This window comes from Pongo pygmaeus, chromosome 6, assembly GCF_028885625.2.
Source record: "Pongo pygmaeus isolate AG05252 chromosome 6, NHGRI_mPonPyg2-v2.0_pri, whole genome shotgun sequence".
Classification (NCBI taxonomy): domain Eukaryota; kingdom Metazoa; phylum Chordata; class Mammalia; order Primates; family Hominidae; genus Pongo; species Pongo pygmaeus.
The window spans coordinates 156,761,412-156,780,410 of NC_072379.2; the positions used below are offsets into that span (position 1 = coordinate 156,761,412).

General features: G+C 50.6%; 1 protein-coding gene across 3 annotated transcripts in view; it reads right to left on the minus strand.

Moving 5' to 3' along the window:
• Positions 1-18,999, minus strand: part of PTPRN2 (protein tyrosine phosphatase receptor type N2) — a 1,025,817-nt gene that overhangs the window by 19,013 nt on the left and 987,805 nt on the right. For all 3 annotated transcript variants that reach the window (XM_054495208.1, XM_054495209.1, XM_054495207.1), the window contains 3 exons: positions 18,829-18,995; positions 13,649-13,702; positions 11,106-11,170 (listed from right to left, as the gene is read on the minus strand). In XM_054495208.1, the coding sequence (XP_054351183.1) occupies positions 11,106-11,170; positions 13,649-13,702; positions 18,829-18,995 (286 nt within the window). The remainder of the gene's footprint in view (positions 1-11,105; positions 11,171-13,648; positions 13,703-18,828; positions 18,996-18,999) is intronic.

The following is an 18,999-nucleotide window of genomic DNA, read 5'->3' on the forward strand; positions in this document are numbered from 1 at the left end:
ACACTCACATCCTACATCACACATGCACACACACAACACCCACACCTCACACTCTCACACAATACACCCCACATCACACATGCACATCCTTTATACCTACATTCAGGATCACACACATACATCATACACACGCATACACACAGAACACTCACAGCTCACACTGCACACAAACATTCCACACCCCATATCACACACTTATACGCCCCACACATGCACACACCCACGTGCATGCACACACAGGTACACACGGCATGCATATGCCCATACAACACCCACACCCATCACACACACTCACACACACACTGTCCTGGGCCTTCAGTGCTGAGTTTTTACTTCACACCTTTCCTGGATGATCTTAACTAAAGACTTATGAAAATTATAAGCAGGTTTTTTTTTGCTGACCTTCTAGATAAATTATATTGTCATGTTGTAACATATTGCTGGGATCAAAGGAGGCAAATCTGCGTCTTATTCACTTGAAAATCAAGTAGATCAGAATCATAACAAACTAGCTATTTCTTATGTTTTTTTTTCCTTTGAACAAATTCTAAATCCTTCTTTTGGAGAAACTGCGATGCCTCCAGATCTTTATTAAAAATATAAGTTAAAGAAAATGTAGAAGTGTATAAATGAGTACTGTCGTTTTAAAGTCACCATCCCCTAATACTCCAGGAGGACAGGGAATTGTGCAAAATATCTTGATAAGTTTCTATCGACTGCTGGACCATCCCATAATACTGTTGAGGTGCTGGCAGCATCAACGCGGAGACACCGGACCTCTGCACCCCTGTGCAGGCGAGCACAGCTTCACGATTCAAGGGGGGGATTGTTAAAAGGGAAAGACGAATACGATGGCTCCGCAATTCTGAGTCCTGTCTGTGTGTGAACACGTGCACATTGGTGTGACGCGGTGCCCACCGCAGTTTGCTGCCATCCCACCTACCTGCCCTGCACAACCAGTGCCAGGGCACTGGGGCAGGACTGAGACGCAAACACAGCGTCTGTGCTGACAGAAGAGGTTTGGGAATGGCACGAGAGCCCCAAGTCAGGGGAGTGCTGAGGTACATCCTGGAGCATCTGTGTGATGGGGCACACGCAGTCATTCCCAGATCAGTGCGGAGCACACACACCCACATGGGGGCCTCCAGGATGTGGCTAGGTCCTCAACACCTATGTCAGAATCAACAAGCATGTGCGGTAAATGGCGTTGAGGAGGCCGTCTGCAGCTGAGTAACAATCACACCAAATTGTGAATATTGAACAGATGGAGGAGAACAGGAGCTGGGCCCGCCCAGGGCAAACCTTCTCATGCTGCCTGGAACACGCACACACTACTTGCACCTTTTACCCGAAAGGTACTCATGCACTGGTCCAGCGGGGATGCGTGAAGCATGCAGCCAGCTCCCCTCCCAGGCTGCACTGACTGCTGGTACTGCTGCTCCTGGGGGCCCGGCCTTCATGGGGGTCTGGCAGGATCCCTCCTGCAGGTGCACAGCCCAGGCTCTCCTCCCCCTTGCTCCTGCAGGGCCGGCAGCTGCCTCGGTCCCTCTGAGTATATTTTGGGTTCAGAAAGTGCCTGGGCTGGGGACAGGGCCAGTTACGTGTTGACTCAGTTCCGCGGCTTACAGTGCAAGCACGGAGACCTTGTCCCATGCCCGTGGGCTCATGGCCAAGGACACTTTGCACCATTTGACCTCAGAAACAGGAGAAACGGAAGCACAGGCCGAGGAGGGAGCCGAGGGGCCGCGTGACACTGCACAGGATCGCTGCCCTTCCCACACGCACGTCTGTCTCACATAGTTGCTGTGCATCTGGAATAATCTTGCATGAAGATTACTGATTCCACGGGACAGCGTGTGACCCCCTGCAGCACCCTGACTCCATCGGGGGACCCCCAGCATCCTACTCAGCACAAGCGAGCCCCACTGCCAAAAGGCCAGGCTGCATGTGCCTGGACTTCAGGCACTAGGAACGGATGTGTGGGACCCGCTGCCTCTGGGGACAGCCCCTCAGGGTCTGGATGGAGGATGTTGGGCCTGTGGGCTAGGCAGGGACGATGCTCTGGGAGGTGCCTCCAGGACAACAGGGAGACCCCTGCAGCCCTCTGCACGGGCCCCTGGAATCCTAGGATACGGAGTGGCAGAACATGCTGGTGGGGGCTGGATGAGCAGAGGAATGAGGGAAGGATGGAGTGGGTGGGAGCAAGAGGAGGGGAGACGGAGGGGGGACCGCAGACTGTGTGGGGAGGGCCGCTGTGCCGCAGGAAACAGAGCAACCAGGCGGTGAGCAAGATGTGCACAGAGGAGGACGGAGAGGACCCAGGGACTGAGATGAAGGAGCGACTGCCGGGCAGCAGGGAGCAGAATCAGGCAGGGGAGTGCGCAGGCCGGGCCAGGCTGGACCGTGGAGATGCATCTGCAACGGGAACCTTGGAGGGCAGGACTTTGATCCCCTCCCGAATTTCCAAACAGGAGTTTGAACAGAAACACGTGGACTCAGGGACCAGTGCTTAGGGCACATCCTGACAGCAGCACAGCCGCCCCGACAGGGCTGTGGCCCCCCCAGCCCCTTCTCTCTCCTGTGTTCTCTCCCACATTCTCAGGGGCTGCCTGCTGCCAGCTCCTCACTGTGGCCTCGTCCAGCTCCTGCCGGCATGGTCTGGCCCCTAAACGTGTGCCAGCAAGGCCTGTGTTGGAGGGAGGGGAGGGCCTGGATGGGCCTGGATGGGTTGGTGCCAGCACCTGGGACCAAGGAGGGAGCTTGCAGAAGGGACGGCCCTCGGCCAGGTGGGACCTGAACGACGTCTTGCGGCGTCCAATGGACCTGAGGTGTCTGCGTGTCCATGAGGAGAAGCAGAGGACAGCACAGGTGAGGACATCAGACCCTGGAGTGGGTGAGGAGCCCCTGCAGCCAGGCTGTGTGAACCCTGGCTCAGCAGGGCTGGCCTGACCCCTTGAAGGTGGGAGACACCTTGAAGGTGGGAGACCCGTGAGCTGGTACACTCAGTGAGGACGGCTCCATGCACAGGGACGAAGACCCCCAAGGAGACCATCGAAGGTTGGTGGGCCGTGCTGCCCACACGGACACCCAGAGCGTGTTTCCCAAGACCAGCGGGTCTCATGCTGTCCACACGCTCCCACCAGGTGATAGACACCAGGGTCCGCCTGTGCCCCGCCTGTGCCCCGCCTGGGTGGGGTCAGCCACGACCTGGAATGGTGCTCCAACCAGCGTCTGTCGTCTGCTCCTTACACGGGACAGGGCACTGCAGACCGGCCCGGGAACCTGGGGACACCTCACGCCCCACATCCCTCACTGTTTCTCTTGCACCAGAATAGCTCAGGGGAAGGAAAGGCAGGGAAAATAAACAACACAGCGGAGGAAGCCCTGCTGCTGCCCGACCGAAGGCAATTTCTCCCTTGAAGAAAAAAGGTGCAGACAGGCTCCCTCTCCCCTTCCCTCCTCCCACCTCATCCAATTCTGGGCACTTTTTCAGCCTGAAATTTGCCTGAGTGAGACGAGAGACACTGTGGGCCGAACGTGTCTGTGAGGTCCCTTTCCCACTGGCACTTCGTGTTTTCATGTTTCAGCCAAACATAAAAGCGAGACGTCTCCTGCTCAGCTTTCCCACTTCTGCCCAGCCCTCGTGTCCCCCTAAGTCTCCTCTGCGGAAGGCTGAGCCTCATGCACCTGCACCTCCTTCCCCTGGTGCCCGTGCCCAAATGTGCGGCTCTGTCCAGCTCAACCCTCTCCTGGGCCCCGCGGCTGAGCTGGCCTGTTCTTCAGTACCAGCTCCATTCCCCGGCCCTCTTGGTCCCGCACTGCCCGGCTGATCCCCCAGTCATCTGGTTCTGCACTGCCTGGCCGTGCCATCCCCTCAGCCCTCGGGTCCTGCACTGCCTGGCTGGTCCCTCAGCACCTGCCTGGGTTCTCCCACTTCCCTGCAGATTGCAGGCTGTGCCCAGAGAGAGCTGAGCTCGGCGGCCCAGACTCTTCACCACTGGCCCTCAGTTTCCTTTTCCTCCAGTAGTTCCCATGAGAGCCCCAAAGGAACTCCCCAGCGAAGCTGCCCCTCTGTCCCTGGAGCCCTGGAACACACCACGCTGTGCCTCTGAGCACCGTCCCTGGGGTCGTGTACCTTCCACCAACCTCCCTCTGGGGCCCTGAGCCTTTGCAGACTGAGCAGTGTTCTGCATCTGACCCCGGCTGACCGGAGGCCTTGAGGCAAGTTACCCAACCTCCCAGAACTGCTTCCTCAGCTTGCAACAGAGTGGTCAGAACGCAGGGCCCCTCGGGCCCCCTTCCATTCAGTGAAAAGCGTTCTGTGGGTCCTCCTGAGCCCTGGGAGAGCCCGTGAGTGAAGCTGTCATCTCTGCATCTGGGAGTGTTCTCATCTGCTCTCCACCGCCCTGCAGCCACAGACTCCTTACCTGTCTCTTGGCAGAGCAGGAAGATGCGGCAGGGGGATGGGGCTTCTCTGTTTGGATCTCAGAACCCACGGGGCAGGCAGTAGGTACCAAACCAGCATCAGCATGGACCCGGCATGCAGTGGACGCTGCCCTGCCATCAGCTGGAACCACACTTTCACGGTTTACCCTGGCATCTGCCAGAGAAGGAACGGACCAGTGGGACTCCAGAGAGGACAGAGGGTGGGCGATGTGCCCTGGGGAGGGGAAGGGTGCGCCCCCCACGCCACAGAAAAGAACCTGCAAAGCCCTGAGTCCTGGAGCCAAAGGAGGCAGAGTGGCCCACCAAGGGGGATCGGCAGTGGCCAGCTTGCCCAGGGCTCTGGGGTCAGCTCCAGGGCCGAGGCAGGCACCCAAGGTCTTTCTCTCTAAAGCATCTTACTGACTGCTGTGTGAGACCTGATCAGGAGGAGAAAATGGAGCAGGGAGACCAGCACAGGAGGGGTGATGGGGCTGGGCCCAGAGAAATGAGAAGAGGGTGAGGGTGCAGTCAGGAGCCACCGTAGTGCCACCTTGGAGCCGTGTGGCCCCCCAGGACCTGCTGTGGGGGCAGGAGTGGCTTCCAGCTTCACCGCCTGGTGTAGCCACCGTGGCTTTGTCACGCAGCTAGTACAACTGAAGAGCTGACTTGTAAACTTTATCCAATTTTAGTGACTCTAAGGAACCACATGTGGCTACTGTATGGAACAAGGCAGCTCTGGAGGGCTGCTGGCCTTCAAAGTCCGGGGAGCCACAAAACACGATTTGATAAAGACATTCTGCTATCACCACGCACAGCAGATCAGGAGCCACGTGCTCCCACGTCACCACGCACAGCAGATCAGGACCTACGTGCTCCTGTGTCACCACACACAGCAGATCAGGACCCACGTGCTCCCGCATCACCACGCACAGCAGATCAGGAGCCACGTGCTCCTGCACACACTCCAGGTGGCAGGCTCTCTGCTCCATGGCCCGTCTCGCTTCCCACAGGCAACTTTCCATCTACTACTTGGACCTGCCCTTAAAAGTTAAGAAAATATGGGAGGAGATCTAAGAAAAGATAGGAGAAGGTCTTTGTGACCTTGGATTTGGCCAAAATATCTTGGGTATGATACTAAAAGCACAAGAAAAAAAAATATATTTTTGAGATGGAGTTTCTTTCTTGTTGCCCAGGCTGGAGTGCAATGGCGTGATCTCAGCTCACTGCAACCTCCGCCTCCCGGGTTCAAGTGATTCTCCTGCCTCAGCCTCCTGAGTAGCATGTGCCACCACACCTGGCTAATTTTTGTATTTTTAGTAGAGACTGGGTTTTGCCATGTTGGCCAGGCTGGTCTCGAACTCCTGATCTCAGGTGATCCACCCGCCTCAGCCTCCCAAAGTGCTGGGATTACAGGTGTGAGCCACAAGAAAAATATTTTTTAAAAAGTAAACTGGACTTCATCAAAATTGAACACTTTTGCGTAACAAAGACACTATCAACAGAGTAAAAAACCCCGATGTAATGGGAGAAAATTCTTGCAAATTACATATCTGATAAGGGAGTAGTATTCAGAATATATAAAGAACTCTTAGAATTCAACAATAAAAAAAACAAACAGCCCACTTCAGAAATGGGCAAGGGACTTGAAATGTCTGTTTTGCTCAAGTTGATATACAAATGGCCAATAAGCCATTAAAAGATGTTAACATCATTAGTTGTTAGGGAAATGCATGTTAAAACCACAACGAGATCCACTCACATCCACTGGGATGGCTGTAATCAAACAGCCAAGAGGTAAGAGAATTACGGTGGATGTGGCGATTCCGCCCCAGGGACACATCCAGGGATGTGGGTGGACACCTGCACATCCACATTCACAGCAGGATTATTCACAACAGCCCAAAGCTGGAGACAACGGCAATGTCCATTAATATGCAAATGAATCCACAAAGTGTGGTCCATCCATGCCATGGAATATGAGTCAGTCATAAAAAGGAAGTTAGTGGCCGGGTGCGGTCACACCTGTAATCCCAGCACTTTGGGAGGCCGAGGCGGGCAGATCACGAGGTCAGGAGATCGAGACCATCCTGGCGAACATGGTGAGACTCCGTCTCTACTAAAAATGCAAAAAATTCACCAGGCGTGGTGGCGGGTGCCTGTAATCCCAGCTACTCGGGAGGCTGAGGCAGGAGAATGGCGTGAACCCGGGAGGCGGAGCTTGCAGTGAGCCAAGATCGTGCCACTGCACTCCAGCCTGGACAATGGAGCGAGACTCTGTCTCAAAAAAAAAAAAAAAAAAAAAAAAAAGGAAGTTAGTGCTGACACACATCACAACACAGGCCAACCTTGAAGGCATTATGCAAAGTGACATATACCAGTCACAGAAGCACAGACACTGTATCACTCCACTTAGATGAGGTGTGTAGTATAGTCAGATTCACGGAAACAAAGAACAGAAATGATCCATCCCTGTAGGCAAGGAGATGTGTATCCACACACAAAATAGTACCCGGGTCCAGTCGCTGGATCTGAGAGCTGGGTGTATGCCTGTGTGGACACCCCACCGTCCACTCACATTCACGCCGTGAGACGACTTAGGAGCGTACTCCTAGCCAGCTGAAGTTTAAAAGGTCGCTACAGCATGGGCTCACAAGCCGTGGAGATTCATATTGGAACACAAAATTCCCGGTCTGTGGCTCCTGCCAGACAAAAGAAATGAGTCCCCCCACACGCACTCTGCACCTTGTCAACAGCCACAGCCACTGGGGGGCCATACGGCGTCTGCTTGGCATGGCCTCCATGGTACCTGGGGCCCCACAGGCACCCTCTTCCAGCCCAGGCGCAGACCCTGCTGGGAACGCCGTGGAAGTTCAGCCACACTTCTCGGCCACTGCATTTCTGTGCTGGCCCCCGGGGAGTGAAGCCTGACCCTGCCCAGAATGGCTCAGCTGACCTGATCTCTGGGGAGCCCCCCCTCAGTGCTGGTTGCTCCTCATCCCTTTAAAAAATTGTGGGGAAGTAGAAAAATACCCTCAGTAAGTGAAGTCACTGACAAAAATGTAAAAAGCACAACCTTGGAAAATATCTTGCTTGAAAAAATCATTTTTTGCTACATGTGAGCCAAGCCCTTCAATGAGAGAGGAATAGGTTACCTAAAAACAGATTCCTACACAATCATCTATTATCAATGAGTTAGAAACGCATCTGCTGCAACAGAAATGACGTGTGTAAGCGCTTCTTTCCCACCACAAAACCCTTTGCAGAACATGAGCCTGTTGACTTTCATTCCAAACTGCACCATTGTCTACTTGCTGCTGAACTAGACAGTAGAGAAAGAACTTCAACTATTCTGAGTTTGCTTTTAAAGGCCCTTAAACCAGGCCCAAAGGCCTTAATCCCTGATGGGCTGTGTGGGCAAGTGCTGCTCTGCTGTCTGTGGCCACAGCTGGTGGAGCTAAAAGCACGCAGAGGCCTTGTACACAGGACTGGAGGGTCCTAACATCAGCGCTGGCACTGCCCGACTGCCCGGGAAGCTTGGGAAGGGTGTTCTCTGGTCTTCTGCAATGCATTCCTTTACAGAAAGGGAAACGGGAAGAAAGGTTTCACGTCCAGGGCTCTGGGCCTTTGATCATTTGAGAAACGCTGGGTCTGCAAAGGGGGCCTCCAGCTTCTCAGGCCAGACAAAGACGCCCGGCCACACGGGCAGAGCCCAGCCTGCACCCGAACAAAACCCTGGCGCCTCTCAGTGTGGAGGCCTGGGAAAGGCCCACCTCAGCCGGCAGAGGGGCCTCCTGCCCTTTGATCTCTCCTGAGACCGTGGCCTGGGACCCGGGTCAGGGAATTTCACACCACACACACCCCAGGGAAAGAGAAGAAGGTCAAGAACAGGAGGGAGGTCACCAATCTCAGAAAAGGCCCCAAGCCGGCCCTCCTTGGCCAGTTCCACATGGCTGCATGTGTATTGTCCAAAGCTGAGCCCACTCTCAAAGTGGAATTGACATCATATGCCACAATGGAGCCAGAGAACAGCGGCTCAGGTGCCTGCACAATATGCCAGCCCTGCCCCCTGCACCGGGGTCTTGAGGCCAGGACACACTTCTCCATGTTTCCTTCTCTGTGGAGCGAACCTGAGCCACTCAGAACCCAGGCTCCATCCTGTCCTTGTGGAGATGCACACTGGGGCCACCTGCGTCTGGCCGCCTGCCTGTGCTTCTGGTCCCTCGATGGGCAGGTTCCATTGGAAACACAGGTGCCCCCAGCAACTCATCACATCACACGTTCACAAACATAGGCTTGGTCAGAAACACTTACATCAAATGATCTGCAATGTTCTGAAGACATTTTGGTTTAAGAGAAGAAAAATCTTTATGTCTGAGAGAGAGAAAGAAGGGAGGGCCCATGAAAAGGGGAGAAATACAAATTCCATGGATGGCTCTGAGCTCCGATAGCTGTAAATTTGGAAAGGAAAAGAAATATTCGATAAGACACAGCAGCATTAATGGACAAGGAAAAAATGGACTTTTAAATGACAAAAAGTTAGGATTGTGTCATGTCCAAAACAAAATAAAAGGATTAAAAGTATTATCAGAGTGTTTGCATTTTGTTTTTGTTTGCATATTCCTACCACTAAACTAATCTTGGGTGTTTAAAATGATATCTGGTGGCACAAAAACTGATTTCATTTCTCCCCAGCAGCCAGCAAAGGATGCTGGTGGTGTTGGGTAGGTGTGGGGTGTGGGGCGGGGCTGCAGCCCTCCCCTCTGCTGCAGGACGCTGGAGAACTTGCCCAGGCTCTCCAGTCCTTCTGCGTAAAGCCATGGGTGTTGTTTTATCTTCACATATTTATGTCTTTTTTTTAACCAGAAGAAAATGAAGTAAGGAAAATGCTTATTTTAAAATTGCTGGCATTCGTGGAAGTGCGTAGAAACTTGTTTCTATAATCAATGCCTGCTCCTGTCACTGGGCCAGTGGTGAAGAATGGATGTTCTGGAAGGCGGAGGTCTCTGTATGAACACATATACGCGTGTGTGTGTTGCGACAAAGGGAATTGTTTATTCACAGCTGGGAAAGAGACCGTGGGATGCTACCACCTGGGTGCCTCCCGCCTTCATGGGACGCTAATGGGTATCGCAAGGCTAATGCAGACTCTTCTCAAGTAAGTGTCGGAGGCGCCAACTGAAGGGAAGCTGGACACATCTCTCTGCCCTGGACTCCTTGGGGCCTCTCCATGCACACCTGCCCTGTGATGCCCAAGGAGCAGACTCAGTGTGTGCCTCCTCTCAAGCTCACCTGGCTGGGGAGCCTTCTCTCTGGCCCCTATTTAAAGAGATGACCTTAGAGGTTGGGTGTTCTGGAGACCACTTTTTGAGAAATGCCAGAGTTCAATCCCCATGCTTTTGTAGGAGAAAATTGGATCCCAGAGAGGTTAAAAGCTCTGTCCAAAGTGATAAACCTCATCGCTGGCAGAGCCAGACCCGTGCGCAGATCTGTTCTCCCACGCTGCTGCTGGACCCATCCTCGAACCTGCGCCTCACGTCTAAGACACCCCACGCCGTCTGAGCATGCTGCCACTCTGCCAAACCTGTCCTTCTCCCACCACAGGCCTCAAATCTAAGACACCCCACGCCGTCTGAGCATGCTGCCACTCTGCCACATCTGTCCTTCTCCCACCACAGGCCTCAAGTCTAAGACTCCCCACCTGTCTCTGAGAGGAACGCCTCCCACAGCATGCACAGAGATTCCCTAGATAAGAAGGACATTCACAAAGAGGGCTGAAAGGCTCATTTGAGATGGGGTGATTGACATTTGATGGCAATTACTAACGGATATTTTTAGTGTGCCTCTAGTGTGAATACCGTTTTAACAACAGTGGAGTTACACCAAATACTGGAGCGACATTCTGCACTGCAACAACACTGAAGGACCCGAGGGTGGCTTCTCGGTGGCTCTGAGGTTAACGCTGCAGTGTATGCAGCAAACACCTGTAAAGGACCCACTGTGTGCTCGGCACACCGAGGCAGGTAACAGAGGACCCACTGCGTGCTCGGCACACAGAGGCGGGTAACAGAGGACCCACTGCGTGCTCGGCACACCGAGGCAGGTAAGAGAGGACCCACTGCGTGCTCGGCACAGAGGCAGGTAACAGAGGACCCACTGCGTGCTCGGCACACACAGACAGGTAAGAGAGGGCCCACTGTGTGCTCGGCACACAGAGGCGGGTAACAGAGGACCCACTGCGTGCTCGGCACACACAGACAGGTAAGAGAGGATCCACTGCGTGCTTGGCACACACAGACAGGTAAGAGAGGACCCACTGCGTGCTCGGCACACAGAGGTGGGTAACAGAGGACCCACTGCGTGCTCGGCACACAGAGGCGGGTAACAGAGGACCCACTGCGTGCTCGGCATGCAGAGGCGGGTAACAGAGGACCCACTGCGTGCTCGGCACACACAGACAGGTAAGAGAGGACCCACTGCGTGCTCGGCACACCGAGGCGGGTAACAGAGGACCAGCCTCAGAAGCAGATGTGCTGGCCGCAAACCACCTTCCTACGGCCCAGCAGAGAGACAACAACCAGCGAATTTTTTCCAGGGCCTCCCGTGAACACTGCACCCTACGTTGCCATAGCAACGCCATCCCAGCTCTGAGCCACAACAAAGCGGCAGTGTCTGTGTCTCACCTTTGGCCATCTTGTTGAGAACCATGTCGATCAGGACGTAGGTGCCGCTCCGGCCTGCACCATCACTGCCAACAGAAGGAGAGAAATGAAAGTGCTGCCGTCCACACGGAAGCCCGACCCACAACAAAGCTAGTGACAGTCCATTTCCTTCATGCTTACTGGGGCCGGCAAGAGGAAAGGATGGCGGATGTCAGAGGGGGAGGAAGGACGCGGGCTGGGAGAATCCAAGTGGGGGGAGAAGGGAGGCCGCCGGGGGCTTCGAGCCTCTGAGCAGCTTGTGGGATGAGCTGCTGTGCTCAGATGTGATTCCCTCTTGCTTGTTCCCTCGTCTTTGGCCAAAGATGTGGTAAATTTTGCCAGAACAAAATGAACTAAGCGTTTGTCTGTGTCAGAGTTGATGGCATTTGTATTGAAAATATCTGCAAGGTGCCTTCTCTAGGGTTGCCGGGCAACCTTCCGAGCGGAGAGGGGAGGGCGCTGGGCGCTGGTCCCCACTGGCTCATGCAGGCAGGGACACCTCAGACACATCCCCCTAGGCTGCCTGCCACCCTTTCTAAACGCAGGTCCTCCCTCTCAGAAGGAGAAATTGACATAACAGTCGTTACTCAATCACATTCTTTAAAAAGCACTCTCATTTCATCTCGTTCTCATCCCACCAGCTATAATTGGAATATTTACCATCTGGGCTAGAGTTGTAAAAATGTTTTGAATAATACTTCAACAGTAGCAAAGGAAAAAAAAATTCCCTTTTTTTCTGGAGGAAGAGTAGCCTCAGGATCATCCTTTTCTCGTGAGGAATGTGTGAAGTCATTTCCTGCTCCCGTGCAGACGCTGTCACTGGGTTGCATGAGTTTGAGAGACCTTCTTAAAAGTACACAGGGCTCGTGCTCATACCCATGACTGGCTTTTAAACAGAGGACATTTTTACATTTATAATCCTAGCAAAATCAATTGTGACTTTCTGGAAAATGAATAAATGTTTCCATTTCAAGACTTCAAGAAAGATGTGACTACCCAGCAGATATCACGCTTTCAGTTCTGCTTTCTATGCCATCTGTGATCCCAAGAAATGACTGGAAGCCTAGAGGTGATCTTTTGATCGTAAAGAATCAGCGCATTTTGGCTTTAACATGTTTCCTCAAACAAATGGTTGAAAAAAGCTGCAGTTGGGACGGTAAACGTTTCAAAAACGGCACGTCCACATCCTCACACCCTCACCGCATCACCAAGGAGGAGAGGCGGTTGGCCTGGGCCACCACGTAACCCTCACTGCTCATTTCAAAGGGCCACGGTGAGCATTCTGGTTGCTGAGTGCCTTTCTCACTTGTCTCCTATACACAGCATATATTCACATGAATATTTTAAGATATACTACAAAAATCTTCCAACTAAGTGTTGCTTGTCTTGATACATTTGTGGGTAAAAGATGTTCTACTCTACTCTGTGAGGATAACAAACCGTAATCTATTTTCATCCTCCTCTCTCATAGACAGGAATGCACACACAAAACACACATGCTTCTTGACTGGATTTGACAGATTTGGTGTTTGTCGTTTAGAGACAGGTTTCCTTTTTATTCCAGGCAGAAGGAACATTCTATAAGACAGTTCTAGAAAAACGGAATATGAGTTCCTCACCAAAAGGAGTTGGGTATCAAGTGCAGCAGAGACAGTACTATTAGGTTGAGTTTTCTTTGTGTAAAATCTATTCTTACTGGTGTGGTTTTAACCTACTTAGGGATATGAGTCACTGAATTTTTACCCAGAGGCCTGAACCCACATGATAAACTGGAGGTGACTGTACCTCCTGTAATGACAGATTTCATCCCTGTTCATAACTGGCCCCAAGCATTTCTCACCATCTGCAGAGGGTTCCAAGCCTCTGCTGAACGTCCTGGTGGCTGAGACAATGCAACAGGCTGAAACCATTGTCTCGATGTTTCTGTGTCATGGCGCCACAGGGTTTAAGAACAAGTAAGGTGGCAGGACGTGCTCATGGGTGAGTAGAAGGCAGAACACTGCACCGTGGGCTGCTAGAAAATACACCGTGTGAGGCCTGGCGCGGTGGCTCACGCCTGTAATCCCAGCACTTTGGGAGGCTGAGGTGGGTGGATCATTTGACATCAGGAGTTGGAGACCAGCCTGACCAAATGGTGAAACCTCATCTCTACCAAAAATACAAAAAAAATTAGCCGGGCGTGGTGGTGGGCGCAATCACTTGATCCTGGGAGGTGGAGGCTGCAGTGAGCCTGACGAGATCATGCCACTGCACTGCAGCCTGGGTGATAGAGTAAAAAAAAAAAAAAAAAAAAAAAAGCAAGCCATGTGCAGTTTATACAGATAATACAAGCAATGCCCAATTGTATTTACCCAAATGGCTAGAAAAGTAAGTTTATATTTTTGGTTTCCTTTAGAAGTGCCAGTTAGTTATATTTATTAAGCAATTAGAAAGTTAAGCTACTGTATTTAATTGCATAGATTTAATTGCATAGATTATTTTTTGAGGTAGCCAAAACTTCTTAATCCATTAAAAGTTGTACTTGCCTGCAGTGAACAATTATTGGACAAGAACGGCCCCTGTAGCACTTGTTTACTTTTCTGAAATAAAAAGAGATATAAAAATTATAGTTGTGTACTGAGACTTTGCGTTATCCAAAACAACTATTAAAACAAACCACAAGGTCTTGTGTGTTTGATATCATTTTGCAATCGCTTGTTCTGACAGAGAAAATAAAAATTATACACATAATATCAAACATTTATTCTTCTCAACATGACGTTATTAATCGGAGCTTTAAAACCAATGTTACACCTTTACACTGCTTTCTTCTTCCAAGGAGGGGTGCCAGGCTTTGAACCAGTGGACTCCCGGCCTGTCCCGCCCGTCCCACCGCTGCAGGCTCTCCTCTTTCTGTTTCTGCTTATGTTGACTTGACCTTTTGCTACACTACATCTTGATTCTTCACTAAAATCTTTGAGTTTTGCAATTTATGCTCAAAATTTCTTACAGTCCAGACATCATATTGGAAACTGTTATTTCCATACTGTCTAAAAACAGCATCTTCAAGGGCATTTGTGACCTGTCAGCTTTTGGTAAAGATATCTAAATTACGGAGAAACCTCTATGAAGTCCAAGACAAGTCCCTTCCATGTTTATAACTTTGAGTATACAAACAACTTCATTGTGCAGAGTTTAGATCAGAAGTTGTGAAAATTAGAAATGAGCATACATTTAAGATTTCATAACCAACCCCTAAATCAAAACAGAGGACTGATTTAAAATTCACTGTATAAACTCCAGGTGTTTTTTTTTTTAATTCAGTGAAACAACAAAACATGTTTATGAAGTCCATTAAAGTTGTCAGTGAACTATTTCTGAATAGGTAAAATTAAAATAAAGGCGGAACCTCGGGTTATTGGAATAAAGCATGTGTGAAGGGGAGTGTTCTACAATGTGCTGCATGAACTCCTACAAGAAACAAATTAAGAAAAATGGAAGTATGGACCATAAATGGGAAAATGTCACGTTTCTTTGCAAAGGCTTGCCTATCCAGCACCAAAGAGTCCGTGGAAAGTAAACATTCCATCAGCTGGTGCTTTGCTACAAATCTTTGAAGCCAGGAGGGGCAGGGTGGCCGTGGAGGGAGAGGGGAGGTGAGTGTCCAGTGAGCATGAGTGGAGGGATGCTTGAATACGGCGGAGCCCAAACCACAGAGCTTTCTCCTCCTCTCTTCCTATTCCCCGAGGAGTTACCAGAACAAGGCCCTTCTGACGGGAGTGTGAACGCCCAGTCTGGAGGGCACCATGGGAGCTGAAGGAGCAGTTGCAGCGCCTGGACTCGGCGTGCCCACCTGCAGATGGGCCACGGCCACAGCCTAGCCAGGACGCACTTGATCTGTGGTGCCCTCTGGTCTGTGAAACACGAGGCTGATGCCCAAATATGGTGCGGGCTCAGACACAGGCACAACCAGCAAGGGCCTCTAGGGCCGCATCGCCGTTTCTGTTAGAGGCGTTTGTTGTTGTTCCGGGGCACACGGTGGTGCAAAGGCTTTGGGGAGAGGTGGGGAACGCAACAGTGAACTCCTTAAAGGCAACAACACTTGTATGCCAGAGTGCCTTGAACATTCTTGGTCCCTGGAGAATAAACAGGTTGGAAAACAGACCCACTCATGTCTACTTCTACAATTTTCCATTCCTGACTCAGGCTGTAAAGCATCGAGGGCTCCTGATGACAGAATGGATACCAGGCCCCAGGGGTGCACCCCAGCACAGGGGTGGGAAGCCCTCCAGCTTGGTAAAGACCATGTGTGTGTGCACGAGACTGCACGCATGTGCGTGACGTGAGGACGTATGTGCACACGTGTGCACGTGTAGAATCAAGCAGGCTCAACTATCAGACCAAATGGTGAATAGCTTTGCTTTGAAAGGCCTTTTGCCTTTGGCAGAGGAGTTTACTGGCCGTGGCTCAGCCTCTGAATCTTGCAAATGGGAATGACCTCAGTTCCGCTCCTCCAGCTTCCTGCTGTGTTTCACGCCTCGTGGTCCACTCTACGCAGAGACTAAACTCAGCTTCTAGGTCCACACCAGCCAGTTACCAGGGGTTGCTCATTTTTTCCTCATGAGACCAAGTACACACAAAAAAGGGACAGTAAAACAAACCAAACCCCAAACCCCAAACCAGGTACCCTTTAAGAAAGTGTGCTGGTTTGAGGAAAGGCCAATGTAAGAAATCAGTAGACAGCGGTGGCTCATGGATAGCTGGTCAGCTCCTGCTTTGGCAAAATGCAATAATAACCCCCCTGGCTGGGAAATGCTCCTAGCGAGTGAATTTGTGGCTATGATGGCCTCAACCTGCTTCCCCACTCCCAAAACTCCTGTCTCTATCTCACGGTGTACAGAAGATACCATTTTCTCTGACATGTTGTGCCTGGTGGCCTTGGGAAGGTTTTGCTGTAATTTTCATATCCGTACCAGCCCCCACCTTGTGCTCAACCTATTTACAAAAACCCACAGGCAGTCAAGGACATGTGCAGTGTAGATACAGGGTGTGGCATGGCTGAGGACTTTATTTACAAAGGATCATGCAGTTGTATTATTACACGCAAAGCATCACAAATAGAGAGGAAAACCACGACATATTGAACACAAGAGTTCATCCGGTTGACCCAAGATGTAGACCATGAGTTATTCAGGAAGGTGACACAGCTGTCTCATTTGACTCCATCAGAACAAAGCATCAGTGAGCAAAAGGTCTCCAACAGTAAGAAAAGTTGATATTATAGAAACTTCCACAACAGGAATTCACTGAGAAAGAACGATTAGTGATACAAACCAACCCAGGGGTCACCGGGCGAGAGCGCACCATCATGCAAAGCACCAGCAAGCAAGGTCAGAGGTCGTTAGAGGCTCAGAAAAGGGGCTTCCCACATCGCCCCTGCAGTACAGTCACAGTTTCCAATGATCACTTTTGTGACTATGCAACTGGGCTCATATTACTAGCTGCAACATCACAAAAATGACACTGGCCACCGCTAATTAGCTGGCAAGGTAAGGGTCTGTCCGTTTTACCGTGAGCAGCGTTAGTGAGCGCCATTGCACACAGCAAGAAGGGAGAGAGTAATAATACAGAGAGAGAGAGAGAGAGTTTTTAAAGCAAAGCCCTCACATGTGATGCTAATTATCTCTTAGCAGTTTCTCTTTAAAGTGTAAATGTGCTCCCTCTGGGCTCCAGAAATATTTAATTACACATCTCGGTGCCTGGCGAACGCGCCAGGCCAGAGTGAGAACGCGTCGTCTATTGTTCAAAGATAAGAAATGCTGCAGCATGAAGATGGCCGGTGTCTTCAGAAGGGGTCTCACCTTTCCAGTCGCTGAAATCGGGGTGGCTATTTTATAGAGAAAACCAGCCACCGGCAATGCTTGTCTAAGTGTGAAGCTTTCTGAGAATGTGTTCACTCAAACCCACCGTCCAGATAACACATGAAAGGCGGCCTTGGCCGAAACGCTGGGCGGTGCCAGGTAAGGCAGGCAAGAAAAGCTTTCTACTCTGACGTGGCTTTCAAAAGCGTGTCTGGGGGTTCATTAGCTTTTGAATTTAACAAAAACCTTCTTAGGCTGTATCTCCTCAGACCCTGGAGCAAGGGAAATTTGGGAATCCAATTTTTCTTGGTGATGAATCGTAAACACTGAGGGTTGGTGATGTATATGTTCCAGTCCATATATGCATATGGACGTAGCAACGTGCCCATATGCATATATGTGCAAACACACTGGATGAACGCAAAGACGGGGTGTTAAGATGAATTGCCGTCTTTGTAGCTACATCCATTTTGCCAGGAATGACTGTTTTTTGAACACTCTATTTCAGGAAATTATGTAAGATTTCTACATAGTATGTCTTTAGAAGTAAATCTGTATTGAGAGAATGTACATAATGGCCGGGAAATTAGGGTGGACGAGGAAGGAACTGTGTACAGTAGTTGTTTTAGGATGTACTCAGGACTCTGGATCCACGCTCTGCGTCCCCAGGGGAGGTGACAGCAGCCAGGGGCCACTGAGTGTGTGTTGTGGCTGTGACACCAGATTCATGTGTCTCCTTGGAGAGGCTCTTGATTGACTGCTATTGATTCAAATTACAAAAAACTGTATTTTGCTTTTCAATGTAGACTAAAAGGCAAAACAAATTGTATCATAATAAGCTTCAGAATCTGTAATACACAAATTCAAGAATTCCACAGAGAATTCAAAATCGCTTCTTTACGACAATCCTTGTCTTGTTAACCTCCCTCCAGTTACATAACTGTAGACTCAAGGATGAGTAATTGTTAAGAATCAAGTCACTTTATGATAGTGGGGCATGGCACTGGATTAAAATGCATTTTTTGTTCTTATTCTCCTTGTTTGGATATTTATCTCTTTTCCTCAATAGGCAGACTTCTGATCAGTTAAATGTAAGATATATTCTATACAATTTAGAGCTTGGTCATTGATGCTGTTGACAATTTCATTTTCCTTATGGTGGTTTATTCACTAAGCACCACCACCTAGCCAATGCGGACCGACTGTTTATCACAATCAAAGCTGTGGTTTTAAATGCTGCTTTTTTTTCATTGTCAATTTCTTCCTGTAAGACAGAGTCTAGCATTCATTTCAACAGTTCAATAAACACACTCTCAAACCAGACAACCTATTGGGTGACTGGCTGACTGGAGCAATGAACAAAAAACTGAATTTTTTTAAAATGGTCAGTTTCAAAATAGCCCTAAAACTACAGACAGCCACGGGCTAAGTGTCTCCAGGCTTTCCTGCAAGATCACGCGGGGTGGTATCCGGGCCTGCGCTCGTTACCTCTTTCATCCACGCAGCCAGATGAGAATCCAACTAAAAATCCGAGCTTTATCCATCAATATCCTGTGGCACATACACTTCAGGTTCTTTGTCAATTGAAGAATCTTATCAAAAATAATGGCCCTAGTTCCACAATTCGAAGATGCCTATTTCCCCTCACATTCTAATACCTCTGAAACTAGAAAATCGCTTACAATTAACACGTGCCATTAATGGAGCCTTCCCGCCTCTCGCTTCCCTTCCCTTCCCCCCTGCAGTGCTGATACAGACGCTGCCCTCGGCACGAGGGGCATCTTAGAAGCACAGAAGCCTGGCATCGCTCCCCCTCTGCGGCGCACTCAGCGCACATTGCCCTGCCGGCGGGCTGTGCGTTATACCTGCGGAAGTCCAGGAGGGACCTTGAGGAGGAAGGGACTCCCCGGTCATACCAACTCAGGAAGTGGAACTGGGTCACGGTGCGCGTCTCGTTGGTCTGCAGGTTCTTCAGATAGAAGCTCCTCACCAGGAAGTCCTCGCACCAGATGTGCTCGGAGACCAGGTTCACCTGG